This window comes from Amblyomma maculatum, chromosome 4, assembly GCF_055883805.1.
Source record: "Amblyomma maculatum isolate TAMU_Amacu chromosome 4, ASM5588380v1, whole genome shotgun sequence".
NCBI lineage: Eukaryota > Metazoa > Arthropoda > Arachnida > Ixodida > Ixodidae > Amblyomma > Amblyomma maculatum.
This window is the reverse complement of record NC_139347.1, coordinates 111,579,172-111,605,808: the sequence shown is the minus strand read 5'-3', so window position 1 is coordinate 111,605,808 and position 26,637 is coordinate 111,579,172. Positions and strand designations below refer to the sequence as shown.

At 44.2% G+C, this 26,637-nt stretch overlaps 1 protein-coding gene across 4 annotated transcripts in view; it reads left to right on the top strand.

Moving 5' to 3' along the window:
- The first annotated feature begins 5,220 nt into the window (after positions 1-5,220).
- LOC146191952 (uncharacterized) overlaps positions 5,221-26,637 on the top strand; it is a 61,919-nt gene continuing 40,502 nt past the window's right edge. The window contains exons 1-5 of one of the 4 annotated variants that reach the window (XM_084600019.1): positions 5,221-5,232; positions 14,340-14,471; positions 16,322-16,329; positions 16,692-16,876; positions 25,905-26,008. In XM_084600019.1, the coding sequence (XP_084456145.1) occupies positions 14,340-14,471; positions 16,322-16,329; positions 16,692-16,876; positions 25,905-26,008 (429 nt within the window). In that variant the 5' untranslated portion in view covers positions 5,221-5,232. Of the gene's footprint in view, positions 5,233-14,329; positions 14,472-14,727; positions 14,736-16,321; positions 16,330-16,634; positions 16,659-16,691; positions 16,877-25,904; positions 26,009-26,637 lie in introns of those variants that run through there. The other 3 variants (XM_084600018.1, XM_084600016.1, XM_084600017.1) reach the window with 3 other exon arrangements.

Here is a 26,637-nt window from a genome sequence, read left to right as displayed (position 1 = left end):
AAACTGCGAAACGAATTCAGGAACACGCTTACTGTTATTTAAAACATGCGCCCTCCTTTTCACGAAGACCGGAGGATAGGAAGAGCAAAGGCTCTTGAAGCCAAGATAGAAGGCTGTGAATATACTATATATGTAGAGGCGGCAGAATACGAAAGAGGCAACTTTTTCGTGGTCTTGGGCTTGAAAACCTCACTTGAAGCCTTCGTGGCATGTTCGATAAAAACAAACAACTCAGGGACGGCCGAGGAGGCTGCTATCGCCAAGGCGATGGTCAGCACCAATGCTGTCGCCATAATCAGCGACGCCAAAATCGATGTGAGCACTTTCGCGAGGGATATGACCTTCAAGGAGTTCGAATGAATTCATAGATATCAAGACCCAAACCAAAATGAGGCGGAAATTATATGAGTGAAGGCGCACTCGCGGCATGAGTTTGCTCAGAGTACACATAGCTCGTGGTTACGTCAGCTGAGCAGTAAGCCAGGTTGATCACCCGAGGTCTCTAGAGAAGCAGTCATATCATTTCACAACTGCAATAGTCGCTTTAGGCTTTAAAAGCGGATATATCCTTCACGAGACAAGAAGCTTGTCAAAAGGGAGGAGGTATACCTGCCGTCGGCTCCAGACCCGAGGCTTTAGCACGTTGAAATTAGCACCCATGTACCCAACACAATACAATCTAGATTGTAAACTATGCGGCTTGATTGCATATCATGTAGCTGCCAAAAAGCGCGGCCAGCGGCGGATAAACTACCAGTCCCTTCTCTAGAGGAGTGGAAGAATGCACACTGACCGGCTGAAACCCGTTGACGCAAATTCGGGCCACTGAGTTGGCTCATAAGGCCGCCGGGAGCCACAGAAGTGAAGCCGTCTAAGGTTTATGCCCGCATGGCTCAATGCGGACAATACATGTTTTCCAATCCAAATCGGCTCGGCTTCTCTGGCGCTCCGCGCCTTGCAGCCGTGGCTTGGTGAGACGTTCTTCCCGCTTTTCCGTCGTCTTGGACACGCGCTTAGCCTTTTGTGTTTTATTTGTACGTTGCTAACGGGTGTTCGTACGCCAAACAAATGATTTTCAGGTTATCCGAAGTAGCGTCTCGCAGTCTCTGAACAAGCTGCGCATTGTTCACGCTCTTACCATCCGCCTCTTCAATCATACCGTATCTGACGAGCGAGCGAACAAATTTAGGCTTATATGTACAGCTGCGCAGTTAGACACTTGATCATACGGAGTGAGACAAAATGAAGGGGGCTCGGTGCAGCGATGGGGACTGGCGAACGGTTTGCTCATGCGCAGTGAGACTGCATAACAAGGCATGTGACGTCACGAGTCGGCGCAGTGCTAGAAGACGGGCTAGGCTCAGCGGCTGAAAACCTGTGAAGTAAGACAGTTGGGCTAGTTAGTGTGTTTTAGTAGATAACTGAGACATTGCAACTACCGTGGAAAAAGAAAAGGGACAGCGGCAATAAGGTACTGACATGACAGCACGCTAGCGGGCTGTCAAGTCGGTACCTTATTTTTGCTGTCCCTTGTCTTTTTCCATGCTAGTTGCAATGTAGCAGTCATTTACAAAAACACCTATGGAACGGCTCAGCAGATTGCCATTGTTGCGGCGCATGCTTAATTGTGGTATATCAGAGGTAGGATGATCTCGTTTATATAAGGCCAGTGTAGCCTTCTCTACAAAAACAGGCTGTAGTGCTCAAATGGCTGGTGGCTGCATGAAACTGGTGTCCCTTGCCTAACTGAATATCTTATTTCTTTAGTCCTTGTCTCAAATTAGCTGGGACACCCGCTGTATGCCGCTCAAGGAAATGGGTTTCAGCTGCAGGCATGTGTGAAATGCTCTCCTTATTAACGGAAGTAAGTGAAGAGAGCTGTTTTATTGGCTCCTATTGTTTCGTTTTCGTGGAAGCAGTTGAAATACATCTAAACTTACTCGAAAGCATTATCAAAAATACAATTCATAAGAAAACCGACAAGTGTGCTGGTGCGGCCCGCTATTCTCCATAGAGCTCTAAATGTTTAGCGGAGCTCCATGATCTCAACCTGACTGATATTCCAAGTGTCCGAGTGTTTATGCTTTTAGTATCAGCCTCTATCATATGTTTCTGATTCGTCTGGTGCAGAACAGTATATTTTACAGCAATCAAGGTCATAGTCTTTCAGAGGCAATTGGGCAATATTTGTTAAACAAGATTTTGTATCCGTTCTCGTGTGTGTATACCACCAGCCTATGCAGCAGTTGTGTTGCTACAGATAATGGGTGCAAACTTCTTGCACACCAGCGAAAAAGAACTCTCTTCTGCCTAAAGTTGCTGTGACGACCAAACATCCATCGTTTAATCAATACAAGCGGGCAAGTGCGTGGTACCTTAACAGTCTGCGTAATTTTAACTTACTAATGAGCAAATTACTAAATTATCGAAAACAATAAAGGTCATCGGTCTGCAGGTTAGGTTTAAGTGGTAAGACGGTATCAGACCATGCAGGAAACGAAAAAATTAATTTGGCACATTTTTGCCAATAATAAAAGCATTACACGGAATAATGCTGGGAAGGATTTGTAGTTGCAAGCACTTGCTTCTCGAATTGTTTTCGCAAAAATTGTTAGCAGCTTCACTGCACTATCATGCTAAATCAGGATGAGCTGCAGAAAAACTGAGTGAACGGAGATAACGTTTCTAGTTTCCATTTCTCAAAAAAAGCATAAACGAAAAATTTCTGTTTGAAACGCTCTCGTTTTGCCAAAAAAATATTCATTCCTCGGCTGCTCTTCTTCCATGGATAAAATGCAGCCCGTTTGCCAATATCTCTGTATTTGGGCTGCCCGTACTTTACCATGGTCTTGTTCCCGACTAAATTAACACAGCAATATGATTGCGGTAAACAAATGTGCCCTAATGATCATAACAACCACGGACGGGTTTGTCATGTCGAGTGATTGTGAAAAGGCGCAAAACGTGAGGGTTGCTCCAAGTAGCAACCGGGACACCGAGGGGTAGGTGCCGAGGCCCGTATTATTTGGAGAGCAGCCTGCCGCCCCTTTTTACACATTCACGCTCTTTCTATTCAAAGCAGTCGGGCCAAGGCAAGTATCCCGCACCATACATCTAAGTGTAAGTGTGAAGAAGCTAACATGAATGTCGACATTAAAATTTGTCAGTTGGGGTTTTATTTGTGTTTTTACACTGATTATTGTAAATTGCTACAATTTGAATGAGACCTACTAACTGCAAGCGTAGATTATATTCGCTGCGCAGGGAAAGAAACATGATTGGAGTCCGCAGCTCCAGCTCTTCTGCTGGAGAAACCACGCAGCTGATAAAGATTAGTCATGCAAATATGAAGTAGGTTCACTATAACTTCGAGTTTATCTCACTTTAATTTAGGGGTTGGGTTTGGAGTTTAGCCTTCAGGCGAGCATCTGCAAAATTGTAGTTAGATGAATTTAGTGGCCGCGCATAATGGAATTTCACATCCGCTTAACGTACCCTTAAACGTCAGTGGTTAGAGTGTCCCTTTGTATCGTCTTCTTTGTGTCCATGTGTTTTTAGGCTAAAAAAATGATCTATACAAGTCAATGATTGAAGTGTATTATAGATTCATTGCTCTCACAGAGAATGTTTTTTTTTTTTACTTACAGGCCCCTTCAACATGGGAGCATTGCGTGAGTGGGGCAGTACATACAGGAAGTTATAAACCGAGCGAAACAACGATTTGAGAGAATTTGATCAAGACGTCGGCATGAACTGCACATAAAACGGAACTGGCATCCACGTGGGCTGATAGGTTAGGGTGACAGCTTGGTGACTTCGTGTGCAGTACTGTTCACTTCCCCACTGGTTCGAGCCCCACCGGGGTGGCGAAGTGGTTACGACGCTCGACTACTGTGCCCATGGACGCGGAATCGAATCCCGGCCTCGGCGGCTGCGCTGCAGTGGAGGCGAAACGGAGTGGCGTCCGTGTGCTGTGCGATGTCAGTACACGTTAAAGAACCCCAGGAAGTCGAAATTTCTAGAGTCCTCCACTACGGCGTCTCTCATAGCCTTAGTCGCTTTAAGACGTTAAACCCCACAAACCAAACCAAACCAAACCACGGGTTCGAAATGTTGGCTCGGATGCAGCTAATTCACGTCTATTTTTCTTTTTTTATCAAGTTAGCCTCGGGCAAACAAGCACTGATTTATCATTTCATCGACAGCACTCATGCTGACGCACAAGTCCTCTCACTGATAGCATGTTGTGGTATGTTTTCACGCCACTTCACAGATGAGAGCTCTGAAGAAAGAATGGGGCGAAACGATCTCTTACAATCACCGAATGCCACAGAGCAGCCTGTATACCTACGAACCCACTTATCTTTGTAGGATAGTGCAAATCGAACGTGAAATGTTATCAGTGTTTCGATGCTTTAGCATCCTCTAATCTTATCACTTGTCCGTGGTGCATTCAACGGCAGGGGCAAAAACCGAATGCAGGTTATAGTCGCTTGCTGTCGCGCTCATTGCAAGTGGCATCTTAGCATTTCATCGGCAGCGTCAGCTTCGCATTTGTGAAACATCTAGTGTTTGCCACCGGAGTGCACTATTGAGGTGGGTGGTAAGATATATTCTTGTCATGCGTGAAAAATACCGATTTTCTGTGGGGAATATAATTTTGGATACAAAGTTGCGACATTTGCCATCTGAAATCGTGCACAAAAGTTGCAGCCTCTTGCAGTAAAAGACTTTGTATTCGGTGTATGTCGTTCGCTTCATTATGTATTAGTAACACATAATAATGTATGCAGAAGCGGGCGGTGACAAATACATCACATGACATTTATGGCCTTATTCTTGAAGAGTAAGAACGCCAAAAGGATTGCATCCGAACAAGAGGAACAAAATTAACTACTGCACTAGCCATCCTTTAAGGACTAAAATTCAACTTTGTCAGCAATATTCTGGGCAATTTTTTTACATATGCGAGCCCTTTCGGCAATCGCGGTGGGATACTGATGGAGGCCATAATTTCATGGCATCTGCGCTTACGTTGAGGAACAAGAAAAATTCCAATAGTCTAAATTAACATGCACCCATCCAATTGATATCTCTCGCATGGGTATATTTGCTCTGCTGCACTATGATCCATGCCATGCTATAACTATCTACTTAGTCCACCACATTGGTGATTGTGTAAAGCAATGGCTGAGGTCCGACTCTGCTAAACGTAGGCGAATTGAAAATGTTGTATTGCATGCTTTTAATTTGGTTACGCTTATATTTAGACAGTGGCAGTATGGTTTTACTGTGATTGAATTAGCGAGCCTATGGAGTCGCTTCGCTGTCATCTACAAGAGGCAACACGTGGCTTATCTGCTATAAAATATCAAGTGGTGTTACGCTATTCACGATCAAGTGGTCGTTCACTATTCAGGCACACTTTGACCTCTCGCTGTTGAAGGTCAAGCCTCCGCACAGGTTGACATTGATTCAACGCCACACGTCACGTTGTGGAGCACCAGAGGTCATATCATATTTAAATTACAGATACACAGTGTGCCCTCTGGGTCTTTGAAGATCAAGTTGCCGGACAGGTTGACCTTGGCTGCTATCATCATCAGCCTAACTATACCCACTGCATCGCGAATAGCTCTCCCATAGTCCTCATTTAACCCCGTCCCATGGTTGCGGCATCTACTTGACCCCTGAGAACTTAACCTCATCCGCCTACCTAACTTTCTGCTAGACCCTGCTATGCTTTTCTTCCCTTGGAATCAAACTGGTTACCCTAAGCAGTCATCGGTTATCCTCTCTTTGCAATATATCCCCTGCCCGTGCCTAATTCTTCCTCTTGATTGCCACTGAAATGTAATTAACTCGAGTTTTCCTCTGATCCACTCTGTACGCTTTCTATATGTTAACGTTACACCTACGAGTTTTCGTTCTGTAGCCCTCTGTGTTGCCCTCAACATAAATAGAATCCTTTTCTTTCCCCTCCACATTTCAGTCCCCAGGTGAGTACAGGTAAGATAAAACTGTTCTATGCTCTCCTCAAGCGATACCGGTAGTCTGCTAGTCATAATTTGCGAGTACATTCCAAATACGGTATTTCGTAATCCTATTCTACTAGTGTTTTCCCTTTACAAGTCCTGATTGGAGCCTATTACCTGTCCTAAATAGACATATTTTCCTATTTACCAACTATTTACAGTGTCTTGCTACCTATAGTGAACTGCTGTTCTATTCCGAGGCTGTTCAACATTATATTAGTCTTCTGCACATTGATTTTTAAGCCTACCTTTCTACTTTTCCTGTCTACATCATGAATCATTCTTTGCAGTTCATCCCCCGAGTTACTTAGCAAGGGTATCTAACCAGCGTATCACAGGTTACTGAGGTATTCTCCGTCATTCCTTATCCCTAACTGCTCCCATTTAAATTCTCTCAATACTTCCTCTGAGCAAGCTGTGAGTTGTACTAGGGAGATTGTGTGTCCTTGCCTAGCACCTTTCTTTATGAGAACTGTTACTTTATTTCTTTAGAACAATGCTTGCTGTGCAGCAACTCTACTTATTGTTACGCCGCGTAAACGCTTACCGAGAAGTTGGAGTAAGAAGAAGAATGAGACGCGCGCAGAATGACTTGGGCACTGAGCCGCTAGCGGCAAGCTTTTATTCTTCAAGCCCTCCTCTGCAATAAATTCATTTAATCTGCTACATTTGGTGGAGGTGTTGGGTGATATGTTTTGGATTTACCAGTACTCCATCGCTGCCGCCGAATAGCAGGTTTGCCACTTTGATCACCTCAAGATTTTCCTCATAGTGGCTGCCACCCAAAGACGCAGACTCAGAAACAGCGATTTGAAAACGAGACGACCTTGTCCCATCAGCGAGAGGCGCGTATTTTTCTCGGCGAGTCCGAAGATATTGCTGAAGAATGCCTCTGACATCACAAAATGTGCAGCAAGGAAAACCTCTTTACTTGTACCACCCGCCTGTACAACGCTGTTTTCCTCCTTGCTGACACGGTACTGACTTGGTTTGACAACCATAATGAAATCCTCACGACCTGGAGAAGGTTTGTTGAAGAGATCACTAAATCCTTCGCAGATATTATTGTGAAGAAGCAACGCGCTGAGCACCAACTTTCCCAGAGAGCTCAGCTGCACGCTGAGACATGCACACGATACAGCGAGGAAGTATTGAGTCTTTGCCGCACTGTGCACTGGGAGATTTTAGAAGCCCAGGTAAGGCATCTTTCAAAAGGCGATTGCTGAGGACGTGTATAATTTCCTTATTTCCTAAGGTTGCAGATGTCATCAAGCAGTGTCATAAATTTGAGGCGTTCAAAGCACGCCGGATAGCGCCCAAATTCGGTCGCCTTTCCAATCTGAAAACCTTTGCCAGCATTGATATCCCAGAGGCTGAACTCCTCGTTCCTAAGATCAGGAGGATTGTACGCAAGAAGTTAGAGACTGACAGCGTAACGTTAAAATTTCTATTTACCTTACTGCCAGACATCGAGGTTCATGCCATCATTGGAAAAGCGTATGCCGTCGACTGTACCAAATAAAAAACCGTTTTATAACTGCGATCTTGAACGGTCCCCGCAGTTGGCGTCGCACCCTTATTTCCAGCAGCTTCCATCCCATTTGTATGAAGTGCCTCGTTGTGCACCTCGTCGTCGACCTCCAAGGGATCCTGCTGTCAGCTATCGAAGCCCACAGCCAAAGATATGTTACGGCCTGTGGGAGAAGCAGGCACATCACCCGATTTTGTACGCGTCGAAAAATTTCTCGACCTTCTGCGAAACGAGCACAACGCTTCAGAAATGACGCACTATGAAAAGCCGCCCGCTACCTCTATTGGCCTTCTTCGCCCCAACGCGGAGCCGCAACGACTCTCCGGTGTTCGATCGCAGCGTCACTCCGCCGCCTCAGCGACAAGGCCGTTCACAATCTTTACGTCGCCGCTTTGTTTCTCCAGCACTGAGAACCTAGCTGGTGTGACCGATAGAGGAAACATCACTGAATAGTCAATTTAACAAATACCTCTGCCTATCGTCATTTTAAAAACAAAGTGCTAGTGTGTGGGCCACTGTTGAAACGGATGTTTTGGTTACCACAGGTGCCACTGTTTCAGCTTTGAACCTTTAATTTACGGACAGAAAGCTATGTTTGTGCGGCACAAAAACAGTGCGTTTTTGTGGAGTTGGGAGTCAAAGTTGAGTACTCCCGGTATTTTCATATACAGGCCGTCTAATGACTGCCGAGGTTTTTACTGAGTACCCTTTCCGAAATCTGATTTGATCTTTTGCTTGATTGAAATCTCAGGTTTTCCTGATTCTGTTAGCGATTACCGTAGTGAACACCTCATAAGTGACAGATAGTAAGCTGATTGCTCTCTAACTTTTCAAGTGATTAGCGTCTACTTTCTCATGAATTTACATATTAGCTTTCTTCCATGATTCCAGTACCGTCGATGACGCCAAGCATATTGCGTATACAAGGTGACCAGCTTTCCCAGCACAATATACCCCATCCTCCAAGACATCTGTAGTTACCTGATCCTCAACTGCTTTCCCCTTTCCATAATTTCTAAAGATTTCTTAACCTCCTCCTTCATTACTGGCTAAAGGTCTGACTGTTTTTCACTACTCCCAATGTCATTATTGCCCAGACTACTTCGGCTACTGTAGAGATGAGTTTAGAACCCTTCGGCTACTTTGACAATCTTGTCCATATTCGTGATGACATTTCCCGCCTTTTTCCTTACCGCATAGATCTGATTCTTTCCTATAACGAATTTTCTCTGTATCGCTTGAAGACTGGGTCCGAGCTTTTGAGCATGCTTCAAATTTCCCATGTTTTGCTCTTTTATGTCGGCCAATTTACGCTTATTGACTAGCTTTGATATCTGCCAGCTCTGTCCTGTCTGTTGGGTTCGAAGCTTTCATAATTGACCATTTATTATTCAAACCTTTAGTCTCTTTAGATGAGTTACCGGTATTCTCAGAGCTATCCTATAGCCTACGTTTACCGCCCACTCATTAATGATATCTCTGAAATTATTTTTCATTGTTTCCAGGCTAAGGTCGTCATCACCAGTTAAAGCTAAATATCTTCTCTTCAGCGAGAACCTGTGTTTTTTTGCCCTTCCCCTCATCGCTACTTCTTTGAAGGACTTCTTTCTTACTAACCTGTTTCGTTCCCTCTTCAAATCTAGGCTAATTCGAAACATTTCCAATATTTGGTAACAACATAACATCTTTCCAATTACCTCTACGTGCTTATGATACAGTAGAATATTTTTGAGGGCGAGTTGGTTCATTGCAGATAAAAATGTACACTGCGCGAAAAACGGGACAATAGGCCAAGAAACACAAACACCACAACACGGGCGCAGACTGTGCAACAAATTGCACTTGGAAAACTAAAACCCGTTTTTGACCAAGATTAGGACATGAAAAGGCACCAGAAAACTTACAGGTGGCCTTCCAAAAACACAATTTCACTCGATTAAAGCAAAATAGATGCAGTGCTCACACATCTCTCTACAGTATTTAAGATATGAAGAGCTTCAACAACCTCCCTCTCTGTCTTATCTCTTGACCTAAAAAAAACGTGGTTTCGCGCCAAATTGCTGTGCAGGGTACTTTGATCTTTCCCCTCCCCTTGCTTTCACAGTTCCCACAGTGGAGTGCTGAATGCCGTCCAGCATTGTTCCTTATTGCCAAAATATGTTCCCGTACCCGTTCATTAAAACATCTACCCGTCTGCCCAATGTAAAATCTGCCGCATGTGAAGATAATTTGTACACCAGTCCTGAAGCTCGTTCGGTGAACTTTCTTCATATTTTTTTTTGTACTGATCCTTTGTTCTCTTTCCTGTAGACACCAAGGGGCAGACGAGAAATCTTGCAAACATAAAATCCAGTCAAGCTTCAACCAGCAAGTTTAACGCTTTCGTTCCGCAGGTTACCCAGCAAATATAATCAAAGCAGCATGTGAAAGCTTGTTGCAGCAATTGAAAGGTCGGAAAAAGAAGGAAGAGAATGTTGAGAAAAAACCGTTGCAGGTGATGCCCTATATTCATTGTCTTTCCCACAATATGGGGGGAAAGTCATGGGGAGCGTTCGTGCGGTCGATGCTCCAACTATACTGTACATTATTATGGGATTTCTTCGGTACAGCTTACCTGCACTTGGAAATATTATGAAAACCAACTTAGGAAATCTACAGAGCATTCAAGCTGAAGCTCTGCGAACTTGTCTGGAATTGCCGAAATGTGCCTCTACGGCTGCTACCATTTTAATTGCATAGGAGCATCTCATATCTACCTACCTAACAGTTGACGTGCTGAGGGCACATTTCCGACACATTTCTCGGGTTCCCTGTCATCATTTGGCCAGTGTTCCTATTACCAGGCCGCCAACATCGTTTACAAAGACCGTTGATGCGCATCGCGCAATATTGCCGTCCCAGTTTACACCCGCATCTAGATTGTCCTCTCCACTGTGGAGCCTGCATAACCGACAAGTGCTTCTTTCGATATCCGGCATCAGGAGGAAGGTAGAGCTATTGCCGACAGAACTAAAACAAATCAGTCTTGAATACTTTCATGAGTACCATGCAAATCGTTTGCACGTCTACACCGATGGTTCAGTGAATGCCGTGAGTTCTTCAGGCTCCATGGTCATACCCTCAATTATTACAGAAATAAAAGTTAGGACAATTCACCAGACTTCTTCAACAGCTGCAGAGCTAACCGCGCTTCGTGTCGCAATTAGGCATATCAGTCAGCAGAGCCCCCTGCGGTGTTCTATTTTCACAGATTCAAAAGCAGCCCTGCAAGCCTTAAAAGCGGCTCTTCGCCGTGGAGCTCATGAACAACTCGTTACGGAAATACGACAAATTCATCACTGTGCAAATAATGGAGGACATGACATCATCTTCCAATGGCTTCCAGGACACAGCGGCATAGCAGGCAATCTTCGGGCGGACGAAGTCGCACGAACAGCCCACCAAGACGGCGATTGTGTGTTGATTCCCTTTTCCAGGGCAGACGCAGCGGGCAGGCTTCGCGCACTTGCATGGTATGGCATGGCATGGCATGGCAAACAGTCCTGCATGTACAAACTGTGGATTCGACGAGTCTATAGGCAACATTCTTTGTGAGTGCCCGATTTACAGTGAGGAAATGCAGTGTCTGTGCCATACGCTGGAGCATCTTTATGGAAGCCCATTGACTGAAATTAAGATTTTAGGTCCCTGGCCGCGGCGATCGTCTGCGGTGAAGGCCTCACAGGCACTGTTCCGCTTTATAAGAAGCACAGGCTAATCGAAAGACTATGAAATTGCTATGATATGACTGTGACATGACGTGATGTGGCGTGTCTGTTATGTGACTGTACTAACTTCAACTATCCCTCTCTCACAACTTTTATATCCACTCATCCCGTTCCCCCTGTGCAGGGTAGCAAACCGGTTTCTTTTTGCTGGTTAACCTCCCTGCCTTTCCTCCTCATCTTCCTCCTCCTCCACAATGTGAAAAAAGGGGCGAACCGGTATCGCGTCAAGATGATTTGCTCGGCCCCGATGAAGCTGAGTAGTGTCTGCCCCTTGGCGTAAATACACTGTAAATACATCGAGTTTCCGACTAACCACGTTGTGATCCGTAATGACACTATTAAAACAGAATGATTCATCCGTGTCAGCAGGTGCCCAGAAAATAAATTAGGACATCCACCAGCTCGTGGCACGCATCTCGCACGCAATGCTTATTAAATGTTTCCCACGACTCATGGTGCTTTCTCAAAGCCGCATAGATTTAGCCGCTTCATGGCATGATTTTTTTTACTCCCTCGGTTCTTTAAAGCAGACAACTCCACTATTTATGTGTCAAGGAAGAAAAATATCGGGCGCCTCATGCGTACTGTTTTCCCAAGTGCGCAGTAAACATCCCACCCATGCAGAGCAGCGAGCGCTTCGTAAGAGCTGGTTCACGGTTGTCCTCAGTCCTGTCGTCAGTCAGGCGTAGCCGCATTTCTGATATTCATCGCACCTGTGGGTCTGCTCAGCTCTTAAATCCTACAAGAATCAGGCACTTACCCGTAGCGGGTCTTCTACTAAGAAATCGCGCTTCATAGGTTGTCTGGACCCAAGGACCACAACATCACTACCAACTGCTTTTCAGAAGATCAGAACACTTTTATTCAGTCCATTATTTCTTCATTCTTCATGACATACTAGTCTGCTGCCCTGAGGCAATATATACAGATCATAAAAACACTGTACACGTGCGCTGAAAGGTTTACAATAAGCATAAAACGCAAAACCAATAAAATGGCTACGTGTATGCAGTGCATAATTAAAGGAAAATTATCACTTCTATTATCCCAAGTTTCGCGGTTGCAGCATTAAAAGGCTAAATAGTCGACATAAAATATACATTGTTTTGAGAGCCCCAATTCCCGCATCAGAGAGGAGAAAACTTATTTAGCGAGTCAAAACAGCAGATAAGCAAACTCATGGCTGTACCTTTCGAAAAGAAAATTTATAGCCAATTTTTATTGTAGACCTAACCTTTTATGTCACCATTTGGATAAAAGCATATGAAATTTTTTTATGCTTTTCAGACAACTAGCCGCCTCGATTTTAGTGCAGTTATTTCACGTCGTCCTATTTCAGTGCACTTCGAGCTGTCCACCGGAGAAGCCTCACTCTCTTATAGCTCGAGCTTGGCGTAAATCATAAGGTTGAGGAGGTTCTGACCATTTTCCGCTTAGGTTAGGACACACAGATAGTGACTAGACCCGCTGAGATTCGTCTGGGGAATGCTCGATGGTCATCAAATTATTGGACAAGCACACACAACAAGGAGAAGTGGCGGCAGCAGAGAGCCATGTCTTTTTAATATGAAGACTAAGCCGAATTATTTCATAAATAAATACCGGGCCTACTTTCGGTCGCAATGTGTTGGCTAGCTTAGCTATAGCGCACGGTTAGATACTCCCATTTAGAAGTAAATCTTTGTAATTTTCATCTTCAGTTAGGGCTTCAATTTCGCGGTTACGTTGTCTCATGACCTGTGATGCTTAGAGGTTATATCGGCCATAGTTTGCACGAACGAAAGCTAAACGTATTCAATGCCTCCAAGCATTTCATCTGCTTACGAGGGACGTATAAACATACCTAAATAAGTACATTATTTTAAACTATGTTATTTTATTTTTGCGATTATGCGACTATAGAGATTCTACCAATGCGTTACAAACCTATCTCTGATGCATGTGTAAGAGCTGCCCGTCTCTTTGTGTGCAGGGTGCAAATAGCTGTGCACACAAGCCAAGCTACACGACCCAATTGCAGATTTGTTATTGCATAGATACGTACGCTGTCTCTATTGGTCGTAGCAACAGATATTGTTTTGCCGCGTCATCCTTCTATATGCTCTCTACTTCTTCATTTACCTCCCAGCCCGCATTTTTTCAGTGTTGCGTAGCCGGCCTGTGATCATAGTTTTGGCGGTTGAACTATCCAACTGTCCCATACTGGCAGCTTGCTTTCTCTTTCATGTATTTCAACGTGCTTGATGAAGCAAAGCGGAGTGCGGAGCAAGCACTGGTATGTCATTGCTGTAAGAAAGGAATATGCGGTGACATCTCAGATCATGAAAATCATTATAGCGAGTACCTACTGCAAGCGAGTTTTGGTGTACCCCAGTGATCAGGGCACGCGCTCACAGCTGAAAATGACCTGAGCAATATTTTCCTCATGATTCCGAATATGGCAATCAAAACGGCAGCAAGTCATTCTTATTCAGAACCCATATGATTTCTCTGTTTACTATTATCGCGTACAATCATTGTAAGTAGTGTAGATTAGTGATGTCAAGCTGTTTTAATTTTTTATGGCTGCTGGTTCAACTATCTAAGACGTGGTCACTTAAAGAGAAGCGCTCAACAACAATAGCTTATAATTAGAGTTCTGTTCTCAACATAAATAACTGCAATGTTTTAGGAAACGTGATCGTTAAGCATTAACATCAAATTTTACCTGACGACAATCACTTCTCACGACACACAACAGCAAAAGTCGCCATTTTAAAACTTATTTTGCTGAATTACTATATTGGACGAACGAAGTGGCCACGTTTGGTACATCTAACTCGAGCACGCCACAATTATTTCAGAACACTGCTGCGCTTTTTGTGCATCAACTAAGTCCTCATTATAATACTAAATATGACGCGCTTAACACTTCATAAATTATTTTCCGTTACCCGCAAATGACGACAAGCTCAAGCATTCCACTATGCTTTACGTAGCCTCGCTGCTGCCCGGCATTCTGCGAAGATGAAGGCCCGTATCAAAGACGGCGTGGTCTACTCACCCTTCCCGAGCATTGATATCCCCATCTGCTCATTCTACGACCTGGCCAGAGAGAAGCTGCTCACAAACCCGGAGAAGATAGCGCTCGTGAGCAGGGTCTTGCTTATTCTTACTGACTTCAACCTCCGCGATTCTGGGCGCGGCGCTAGCTATTGTGATAACGGCGAATAGTGGGAATTCGTAGAGTGTGTGCCACTGATGTCTGAATGCTCAGTCAAGATGCATGTTCTTTAGATTTTACCGCAGGGCGTATTTTGCAAAACTATGAAGGTTGGATTATAAGTATTCTGCTGAGTGTCACTCGTGCAGTCTGCAGTTCATGAGGGTGAAACAAGGTGTCATCCATTGTAAGGGATTTACGTATTTAGGAATGCCAGAAATGTCACCAAAATTTTTGAGGTGGGTCATAAAGGGTTTGCTCAGGAAGCAAAATTCAGCTTTTACGTCCGTCAAAGGCAGTCACCACGTCACTTTTAACAGCTTTTGGTGGGACCCTGAATGCATTGAGCAGGCTGACTTACAACGGAAACATATGTCCGGGTTCCATTACTCCAGACGACACATGTCAATCTTAAGGTACAAAACTACAGTACAGGAACAATAGTGTTAACAAGTTGGAGCACTGAAGCATGATTTTATCATTCGTTTACACGCTAAGAATTTCCATTACAGCGCTCTCTGCAGGGACTGAGACATCAGGCAGCGGCACATCAGTTTTCAATATATACTGATTTTCCGTGCCCTCTACAGAATCGCTGCTTATAACACTCTTGCAATGCTACGAAACTGAAGAGCAGAGATCGCTGTATACTCTCTTACTTTCAAGAAGGGCTGACATCTTCCATTCAGAAGGAAATATAAAGCAAAGACGATGGGTGGCTACGACGCTCCTCGATGACATACGCAGACACATCATGCATAGACAAGGAAAATAGTCTTCATTCGGAGGATTAGGTGTTAGAGCAATCGCAGTAGTTACAAAATGGGAGAGGTAAACACAGTAAAATCTCACGCTGTAATATAGCCATTCTTTCTAACAATGCATTTAAAAATTGCTTGCTGGTTAGACGCTCCTACTGAGAAAGTTTTTCTCTTACTTCTACTCTACTGTCCTTCCACTGTACGGTCCCATCACACGAGCTCTTGCAATATGTTGCCATAGTCATTTTCCCTCTTGAAATTTGGCGCACGACTCTGCACTGCAGAATATCTCTTCATGTTACAGGAAACAAAATACGTGTAATGTACCTAAAGTTAAAGTGTACTCGCCTAGAATTAGTTTGGAATGGTTGCTTTAATTTATTATGACTTGGGCTGCCTTCCAAAGTTCGCAAAAATATAAGGTCGGACACAATTTTTGATGAAAGCTATGGTACAGGCTTGGTATAGTTGGCGATTTACTTTTGGGTCCTGAGCGGGGCTGTAACAGCAGTATTATTGTTCACGCACGCTCAATCTTCCTCTAGCTTAAAATCCTGTGGCTTTTGAACACGGCGCTATTTCATTCAGAATTAAGATATAGCTTAACCCACCTCTTTCTGTAGATGACGAAGGCATGATTAAATAAAGAACTTCAAACATAAAAGGCATCTCTAAATAGGATTGAAAACTGCTAGCGTTGGTGATGGCTCAGTGTTTCAGAGTGAGAAATAGAAACAGAATATTCAAAGAGGTACAGCTTTTACTGTGCAGTATTTTAGCGCGGAGTTTTTTTTTTCGTGAATATTTTTTACGCAGTGTTTGTTTCGAACTTTTAGTAACCCTCTCAGGTGTATTGCTCTCGCGCTTCGTAAACGTAGACATATGCTTCCGCCTCCTCGTACTAGAAGTCTTACAGAGATATGAAATTAATGCGCTCTACTGTGGTTCGAACAGTGCTTCTTTGTAAGGCCGTTTATAATTGACAGGCTATACTATCCTCTCAATTATAGCTTTATGATGGGCAGGTCGTGATGTGGGCAGGAGTTTGCCCCGCATAGTTAGTTTTTATCAAACAAATGTTGTACTGCTGGTCATTACACCGGCATTACATTGTAATTTAAACAAAGCGCTGTCTTCACCAAATTTCAATTTTTTTTATGAAAGCTCGGATTTACCGAGGTGACATTAATTGGGGAGGTGGACTTGATGACTGCGAGATACTTAGAGTAATGTCATTCATAGTTCACCTTTTCTACATTCTAGAGCAAAAAAAGGCACTCGAATCATGCTAAATACTTTACAGACCTCTCCAGTAAACCTTCTCTCGAAAAGCACGAGAAAATCGTATTATCAGGAACGCAAGTGGTGTGTTTTGTAACTGCGAACAATCTGTAGTGTAAGTTGCGCGGAGGTGTTGGCGCGCATGCAGCGGTACGCCGTTGGTTTCCGACAACATGGCGTGCTCCCTGGAGATAGGATCTGCGTACATCTAAAGAACAGCGTGGAAAATGTTCTCGCAATGTACGGCTGTATCCTGGCAGGTGCAACCATTGTCCTCGCCAAAACATCACTCACTGCAGGTAAGATGGTGATAGAAGAAAGCCTCATGTTTTGCGGCGCGTTCAGCTGTAACAATGGCCAGTCGTACCTTGTAATGAGTGGGGGCACCTTGGAATGAATTGAAGAAGTTACAAGTGCCCCGTGGTGAATTCGATGAATGATTGAATGATCCGTGTTTGTGCTCCGGTTTGCATGACAGAGAGTACTGCGACCGCCATAATTAAACTGGCACAGATATAGCTTCATCTATTCGCGAATAGGGATTGAGAATCCACACTGATGTATCGCTAAGATTGTGTTTGCTGCTCCGTCAGCCTGGTCGTTGCGAGCGATGCCGCAGAAGACGGTGAACCACTATAGTTAGTGTGAAATGTAATGAAGAGTACCAAAATCTGTACACGACTTCGCCCGTAGATAACTGTGGAATACGTGCACTATGTGCTCGAAGAACGTCACAAAAACAGCAGTAGTCATGTCATAAAACAGCCAGCCTCAAAATATGTACAAATTAAAACATTAGTTGTAGTTTAGCTCTGGTTAGCCCAAGTTGACTTGCGAAAGCAACGGCGGAAGCTACTTTACTTTTGCCGGCTACATTATTCTCCTATCACGCCCTATCAGTGTAAGGTGCTACATTATTTGGGACACTTAAGCTCACTCTTAAAGGGTATGACGCGAGAGAGTAAGCTACGAGCCAACGAATAAAGTCACGCTTCAACCAAGCTAATGAACTTGCCTGAATGTCGTAAAGGTAACGAGATTGCTAACGGTTCTGCCAGGCTGATTCTTGTATCACTCTCCTATATGAAAGGAGCGACTCGAGTCGGCAGCTCCTGCCCAAGGCATATTGGTAACGTGGATTCAAATGTCACAGCAGGCTACATTTTTATGAGGCGACCGTAGCTACGCCTCTTCACAGCATAGCTACGCCATGGCAGTCGGAGAATCGCTTTCAAGTTTTTCTAATATTGGTTATAAACCAGTTAAATTTCTTTGCAAGTGCTGGTGTCAACATGTCCTAACCGTCTTCAAGGTGCTAGAACTTTCCAGCTAAGGGAACATTTGATCTCAGAGCTCAGCAATACGACGCTATTTTATGCCGGCTCGGATAGGGCTGAAGTATCCACTGCGATGACAGGATCAATGGAAAACCGTATGATGACGATAGGCCAGACGTACGCCAGCAAATACTTGAACACTTCGGCGCAGATAAAAGCCAAGCCCGACCACAACCGTGGTTGAAAAAAAAAAAAAATATTCGTCTTTTTCAGCCGAGCTCAGATTACAATTAGCGAATAATGTTTTTAATAAAGCCACAGTTATGTCAAACAATGTAATGCTGTGCATTGCTGCCATCCTGCAAGCTATACCTTTCCGCTTATTGCATAAAAAACAATTACCCACACTCCAATGGCATGCAATATAAAAAATGCTAACCTGCGCGCTTTAAAGTATGCTCCCTAACAAACTTGCTAGACTCCCATGTCTACGCTTCTGTCCATGGAGAATGATACCCGCTATTGTAATGCATGCGGCGGTAGCCCTGCACGCAGTCGGAGCGCAGTCGGCTGCCTCGCCCCCGTAGAGTGGCTTTACGCCCGTAACCCGGATTAGGATGGTCGTCGCTGGTTTCGCGCGTTTTTTTCTTTCGTTTGTTGCAACGAGAGCGCTTCAAACCGTGCATTGGTATGTGTAGTTTACTCAAGCAGCATTACCAACGATAACCAGGCGAATGTCGAAAGCATAGGCCTGCTCGCCGGCAGTCCAGCAAAAAAAAAAAAAGAAAGAAGTGTTTTCAAGGCACTTTGGACCATAGATGTGCCATGAGTCGAAAACATTCCAAACGCCGCTGATTCTTGCTTTACTGTATTTGCCTTTGTATGCTATGTGTTGTGGTGTTCGAGGAATTTCCATATGAATGACAAAACACAAATGCCTGTATCGGCGGGGTCAGCTTCGTAGTGAATCTGATGATCTCGTCGGTCATGACTCCACTTCCGATCATGACCAATTACGTCACAAATTGATATCACCTACGGGCGGTTTTCCGGTGAATCGGTATTACGCGGAAAGAAGTGTGACAGTTCTCGTGGATGGACACTATTAAGATCTTGTCATACAAATCATGTTTGTTCACATACAAACAGCACCGAATACAGCTCGTCGTCTGCTGAAAACGGGAATCAGATATCTTGGAAGATTAAGATAACACCGCATGACGCAAATGATAAGCGATGCGACTTGAAACGGACATAAAGTGAACTGATGAAAAACGGCGCGTCCATGTAGCGGCGAATGCAGGAAGGTTAAAAAGTGGGAGCTTGGGGACCGCGATAAACACCTGTCGCCAGGAACAAGATAAAAAAGGGTCGAAGCATGGGGCCCAGAGCTGTAGTCCTTTAGAAAAACTGCCGCAAAGTTAAAAAGAGGGTTTAAGAATACGAAAACTGAAATAGGTAAAGGAAAAAAATATAGAGGGCCAAGGCAGCGCAGTTGTGAAAAGAGGAAAATGGCACACGTGAAGCTTCGAGGTGCGTACTGGATTAAAATAAACACTGCAACCAGCTTAAGTAGGTGCGAACCCAGAATTTCAAATAATAAGCTTGAGTTTCGGGGAGGTGCAAATTGCATAAATCAACACAGGAACTAAGCTGTCTGCATTCAGAAAGCTTGAGGGATATTGCCGGCTAAGTGGTCTTTTCTACCTTAGATAATATGCTGTATACACACGTTAATAAGACATGTATACATACAGCATGCCTAAAACGTTTTGGCGCCAAATTATTTACAGTCATATCCAAAGTTCGTTTCTTTTATTGCGTACTATTTACGCTTCTCATTCATATACTTGCCCAGTTTTTTTTTTTGTTTTTCAAATATTACAGACTTACCATTTGGCCGAAAACAATACAACGATCAAAGACCACTAGATATATTCGATTCAGGTTTTCCGAGTGATCTTGATTCTTGGGATTACATCATTTTTTGCAAGGTCCGCCAGGAGGATTTTCGACGCTAGAGAATTCGTTGCTGCGTCTCAATTTTCTGAGCTTACAAGATAGACAGTAAATATGCAAGCGTGCAATATATAAATTCTACTTCAGGATTTTTTTTTTAATTCACTGTCTCCGCCAATATAAGAGGGCCCGCTAGGAAGCTGGAAACTTGCCGGCTTTATAATCAATCCGCATGTAGTAACTATGATTTTTTAGAGTTTGATGATAGCAGGTACTTATTAATAATAATTCTCAGTGAGGTGCATGATTATCAATGCTATTCAGATAATGTTCGAATGATTGGATCAGAAATAAACGAAATCATTTGTTTGGGGGGGGGGAGGGGGTGCGCCTCTAATAGACATAGTGTGCATTTCAAGAGAGAATCGCACCTTAATAATACGCATCTTGCTGCTTACTGTGATTTTATACACCCCGTGAAAGGAAGTATGGAGAACAATTGTTTTCCCACTTCCTTCGAAAACAAGGCTTCTTTTCAACTTGAATCGGAAAGTTGTCTGCATGCCAGAACACGCGTTATGAACGTGACGCGTCACACACGTCAACATGTGTCACACCTGTTAGTATACTGCAGTCATCATGATCATCAGTGAGACAATCTCCTGCAGGTTGAAGTCCTCTCCAATATTTTTCCCATTATAGCCCGGTGCTAGCTGCATTCACTTGACCCCCTGCGAAGTTCTTAACTTCATCCGCCCTCTAACTTTCTGCCGCCCCCTGCTAAGCTTTCCTTCCCTTGGATCCAGTTGGTTACTTTAGCGACAGTTGGTTATCCTGTCTCCGCACTACATGTCCTGCCCAGCAACCTCTAACCGCAAATGTTTGCGCGATAACCATTCGCGTGCAAAAATTATTAAGAAAAACAGAAGGCGACGAAAGCCCACAGTTCGAAAGACCAAACTAGCCCAACCGTACGTAGCGGGCGGCTCGCCCCCCGTGCGTACAGTCGCTGTCAGACCACGTGGATCGCTGGTTGGATGGATGTTAGGAGCGTCACCTTTTAAACGTGGTGGTAATAGTCATCACCACGCTCATCTTTTCTTTTTTGTGATTTTAAACTTAGAAGATCCGTCCACTGTAACGAATCTGTTTTCAGTCCGGGGTACCTTTCAATACCTCTGTTTCATTTTCAAATTTTTTGTTTGTTTCAAATTTTCATTTAGACTCCAGCATCACCTCCCTGCTATTTACCTACCAATATTCCAAACGTCCTTTGCTTTCTTCTACCGCCGATTCATCCACGCTGCCTTTGTAACCTCTAAACCCTAGGACGTTGGCTAGAGTGACTATGTCCACATCGACATCTGGATGGCTACTGCCACACTCCAGTAAAAGGTGTTCCATTGTTTCTGGGCATCTACAGCACATAGCAAAAGTTTTATCTTCTTGATTAAACTATCTTTTGTAGAATCGGGTTCTGAGACATCCTGATCTAGAGACATCCTGATCCTGAAGAGAAGGCCGCTGCCTATTGGGTTGTTATAGAAAGTTTCCTTCTTAATCCGAGTTTTTCATTTTCTATAGACGTCTAGGGTCGGCTTCTTTACCTTGAACTATTCCAGTGTTTAGCTTGTGTGTTCTTTACCTATCGTTTAATGTTCTTGATTCATCCGTCCTAACTTCCTACATACGCACTGGTTAGTTTTCTGGTCCTTTTCCGCCACTTTGAGTGAATGCCACGGCTGCATACAGCGCCACAGATGCATGCATTACAGAGGTGACCCTTCAGTGGGCGCGAGACAGCGGACCAACCTGTTCTTTTTTTTTTTTTCAGGGAACATAATTAATCATCCTAGAAGAACACTAGACTAATACTTTACGACGAGACGGAGGGCAGCGAAGCAAAGAAGCAACATGTAACACGCATATATTCGGCTTTAGACGAAGGCATGCATGACGTCCGATGGGCACATGGGAAATCGCTGAAATGCTGTCGTTTTTTAGGGCATCACTGCCTGGACACTTTTGCAAAATCGGGGATTGTAGATTTCAGAGAAGGATGTGACATAAACTTTTTTCACTGAGTGCGCGATATAACATAGGCATCAAGATGACGACCATTCCAGCAGACTGTTTCCACTCCACGTATTTTTACTTACCCAAGTAGCACAAAGTGGGCGATGATGTGGAGGCCCACACTGCGCCATTGGGGCAGCCCATACGAGCTCCATGCGGGATTTGCAACTCGAGACTAGAGGGCCCCACGTGGGCTGCCCAATTTTGTCATAATCGGTCCCAATTTGTACCCGTGGGGGCAGGCTGACTATGGCTCCAGCATTCGGTCCAGATATATCAAAATATGGGCAGCATACCAGAATCACTAGTGGACACCCATTTTGATAGGTGGAAGTCGCATCATTGATCAACTTTTTAATTTTATGTCGGTTAATCCCTCCGATACCCGAACTGTTTCAGTGCAGGCATTACTTAATCCAGCCCGACTTTGGCTGGCCCATGTGTTGCCGTAGTGGGTTGAATCTGGCATTTTCGGGACCGCCCAAATTCCATTAACGATCAAGTATGAAACATTGAGCTCTAATTTTTTATAGGTATTTTATACTCAGCAGTATAAGATAAATTCATTCCCAACATTATAATTATGTGGACCGACAACATTTCTTCCTAAATGTTGTTCAGAAAAGTTATTTCGATGTTGTGCGTCGAATAATAATGAAACAGGGAAGATTGGGAGGAAGCTTAGTACATACTCATAAAGTCGCCACAGTAAAAAACGATAGTCTTTAGTAATAGCATGAATATGCTTAGGACAGTTATGTGAAACCTCCGGAAGAGGCAATTAGCGGCGAATATATTATGAATTAAACTAATTGGCACAGTTAAAAAGGATGGAGCAGTCTTGGAGTGGTAAGCCCACAAATGACCACTTTGGGGCCCACTGCGACTTTCAATGGGCAGCCCACATTAGGCTCATCTTATTTTTACCGCAAAAAGCCCCAAGTGGGTAGTATGAGGGCATGCCATCTTTTCAGCCCAACCGCGACCCATGCGGCACCTATTTGGCTTTTTAGTGGACAGCACGCGTTCTATCTGCTCTAGGTCTACATTTCCACTGCATCTGCCGTAAACTGCCCCGCAAGAGACTGATGTGGGCAGAAGCAGTTATCAGACCATTCCAGCCCCGCCAGAGGTTATGCGGAAACTATCGGTGTTTCTGGTGGGTAGCCCTATTTGGGGTAGCCCATGACTTTTCTGCGTGAAGACCACAGTTCTACCCGACCTTCCCTTTAGTACCCCTCATGGGTCCCACGTTGGCAACGTGCGAGCTTGCCCGCTTTTTGCCTTACAGCGGCCCCTGCGGGATGCATTGGGCTTTTGAATGGGCAGCCCCATTTAGGTTACGCAATACCTTTTCTAAAAACCAAATTTACTTTAAATCAGCCCTAAAATTTCCCCTTAGAGAATCTTGACGGCCAGATGTGGGAATATGCACCCCGCTGGCCCTTTCCACGCCTATATAATGCGCAAATGGGAAAGGCAGAGGCAAGCCCAAATTGGGCTTGCCCGCTTGATTCATAAATGGGGCCCTCATGGGTTCTATTGTGTTTGCCTGAGCCCAACATGACCATACGGGCCCTAGGGGGTGTTCCGTATTGTGTGCTACTTGGGTAGTGAAGCATGGCGTCGATGTCCAGGTCATCGTTAATCCATAGCTGAGTAAGCCGTCGAGATTTTGCGAACTGACCGAAGGCGGACATTTCAAGGTTGTGTTCGTCGGGGGCATTTGTCAGCATCACTTCGGCAGTGGTCGTGGGTTCACTTTCTTTGACGGCAAAGATGGTTTTCTTGGAAAGGTCTCCTGCACTAAGATCTTATAGGTTAAGACGGCATATGGCACAATAGACCATATGTTGCGTGATTATGTAGAAAGAGAAGACTGAGATATTCTTGATGAAGCGCTGGGTATGCCCATCGATGTTAGGATGTTACTAACTTATTTGCTTATTGAAGAATGGCCTAAGAATTGTGCGCTAACGTAAGCTACTGCGTATAGGCTTTTCCCACATACTTTGGCACAATATGTTTCTTTGCCAGGTTCTCGTTTCTCCTACGAGCAATTTTCTTACGCTCGTCTGCCCACTGCCTATAATAAGATGCCTGGTATGTTTGCGTTTTGTAAGACACCAAATATTATTTGGCTTACTTTTTTTTATTTGCCTCTACTTCGAAAATAACATGTGCCCCATTGACCCAAGGCATACGTTTTGCGGAATTAAGAAAATTCACAATAATTCGAATTTGTTTTTTAAATAAATTAGTCCTCATCGTTCATAGTTCTAGCTGTCACATTTATTTCCTCGGGATCCTAAGCTCTCCTGAGTTTAGGTACAACCCCTTTCGTATAGCGTCCATCTTTCGGCAAGTATGTTATAAAGGGAATCATAAAAGACGTATAATTTCACGTTGAGGGATAGTTTTAAACTAGTATTCATCTTCTCATAGTGGCTTTCATTGCATTTCTCCTCCATAATTTTTCTCCTAATCATTAATTCCGGGGGTCCGCAAGTAGATTACCTTGCAGTTTTGAACGCTTCGTGGTTTATCGTAAATGTTTGCTCCCTTCCGATACTGCTAACCACTATTAGATTTCATGCTAACTCATTTTTATTGGTCCACCGTTGTGTTCAGCTTTTTAGGAACCTGATCCTGCTTTACTGTCTGGCACTTCGGTTACTTAGTAGTCTACTGTACGTGTGAAGAAATTTGGAGACATTAAAGTATACTCTACTAAAGTTTACAAGAAACTCTTCCCAGTCCAAACCGCACAATGTCTCCTGGCAGCCGGGGAAGAACTTGAAGAATACGGTACCTTGCATTATCTCAAGTCTGAGGAAACGTAGCGCTAAAGCACTAATCTGGAGGTGACTGCTTCAAATAAAATCTTGAGTTGCTTGCTTATGAAGAAGGTGGGCAGCTACATCAGCGTAGCAACAATGTACATAGCAGCCCTGAGCGCAGCGATACCGAACAGGGCGTAGATTTGAGATGTATGAATTCTAGGCGGAGCATGTGCTTCAGCACGTCTTAAAATGAGATTTAATTGGCAACAAAAATGTGTCTCATTTCAGCCAACTACTTAAACATGTGTGGCAGAAGAGGAAATATTCCGCTATAGCGATTTCTATCTATAATGGACTTAAGGCCAAAATTATCTGCATGTTTTTTTCATTCCGTGGGAATTTCCAGTCAGGGGAGAGCCCCTATGTATTTTTTTCAGTACGTATATGCGTCTTCTCCACAAGTGTGTGAAAAAGCGTGCATGAGTGGTATAATTTGGCCATATTAAATATCCTGTAATAGAGGTCCTGTAACTAGGACCTAAGTGATACTGACAAACTGGTCTGTTTTTAAGTAACATTTCTGAGATTTGCTCTGAATTGCTGGATAAGAACTGAGGTTGAACAAATTCAATTACACATTGATTAGTATATATTGGCGTCCCTCAAGGATTTCACTTATCTTGAACTTTGCAAAGCTCTTTATAAAATCTAAACAACTATATAAAGATACTTTATAAATAAACAACTTAATCTTTATTGCCATACGATGCGGCGATGGAGGACGACGTGAAAACCCAGCGCGTAGCTAACCAAGTGATTAGACTGAGTGAACCCTGTACCTCTCGCTACGTATATCCTAGCAAAGCCGCGCTAAGCCACGGCCAATTGGTTTCCCGTATACTTGCAAACCCCACCCATGTAGTGTAAATGCGAAACACGCTCTAGGACCTTTTAAACCCCAGTTATTTCACTTTCGTGGCCAGGATCAGCGGTAGCAGTCTGCCTTAAGTAGGCGTATTTCCTTACCATATCTGAGGCTTCGCTACACATGGTGTCGCCTTCATGGCCTATATTCTGTTTTCATTTTCTGCCGGTTTAACAGCTGCTGGAGCCTTTGACCACGTGGTCTACTTCTGTGTGAAACTACTTTTGTAGTAGATGCGTTTAATATGCATCGGTTTTACCTGCTCATGTTGGCTTTGTCTCAAAATGTGTCTCACGCTTTCGCTCAGGTGAGCTCCGCTACCAAGCAAAAGACAGCGATAGCACGCATATCCTGACCGACGAGCAGTACACAGACAAAGCCCAAGAAGCACTTGCCGATCTCACCATGAAGGTAAGTAAAACAATAGAAAATTCCAAAACATTACCTTGAAGTTAGTTGGGATCGTTAGCCGTGGTATCGCTGGACGGGTGAAAGACCAGGAGCACTGGTGATAAAACATTCGTTTAATGCGGAAAATAACAGAACAGTAAAGGTACCTCTTGCCATTGCAGCGGAAAAAGTAGTATAACAAGTCCTGCAAATCCGTATACCGAGCGGTTACGACACCTTGGAAGAAAGAAGCCTTATGCTAATCTAAACACTCTGCGGAACAACAGCAAGGCATGATGATATGGCTCCGATATACGCAACTACACACACCGAGTACCGCATTGGGAGCCGCCTTTATGATGGCCTCCGGTGGCCTCCGCTTCAGGACGAGGACACTGCTCGCACCGAGGTCTGGCGCGTGTTTGTAACGGTGGCGGCGACGAGCTACCGCCACCACAATTCCCAGTTCCAGCGTAACCGGGCCGGAGCAAGCAGAACTGGGGCAGAATTGCCTGTCGTCGTGATGAAAGCGATACTAAGTGCTGATAATATTGCAGAACACGTGCTGCCTTGTTTTACACCCTCCCCCCCCCCCCCCCCCCCAAGTGCACTCTCTTGCACTCAGTCAAAGTGCCACGTCCACGCACGCT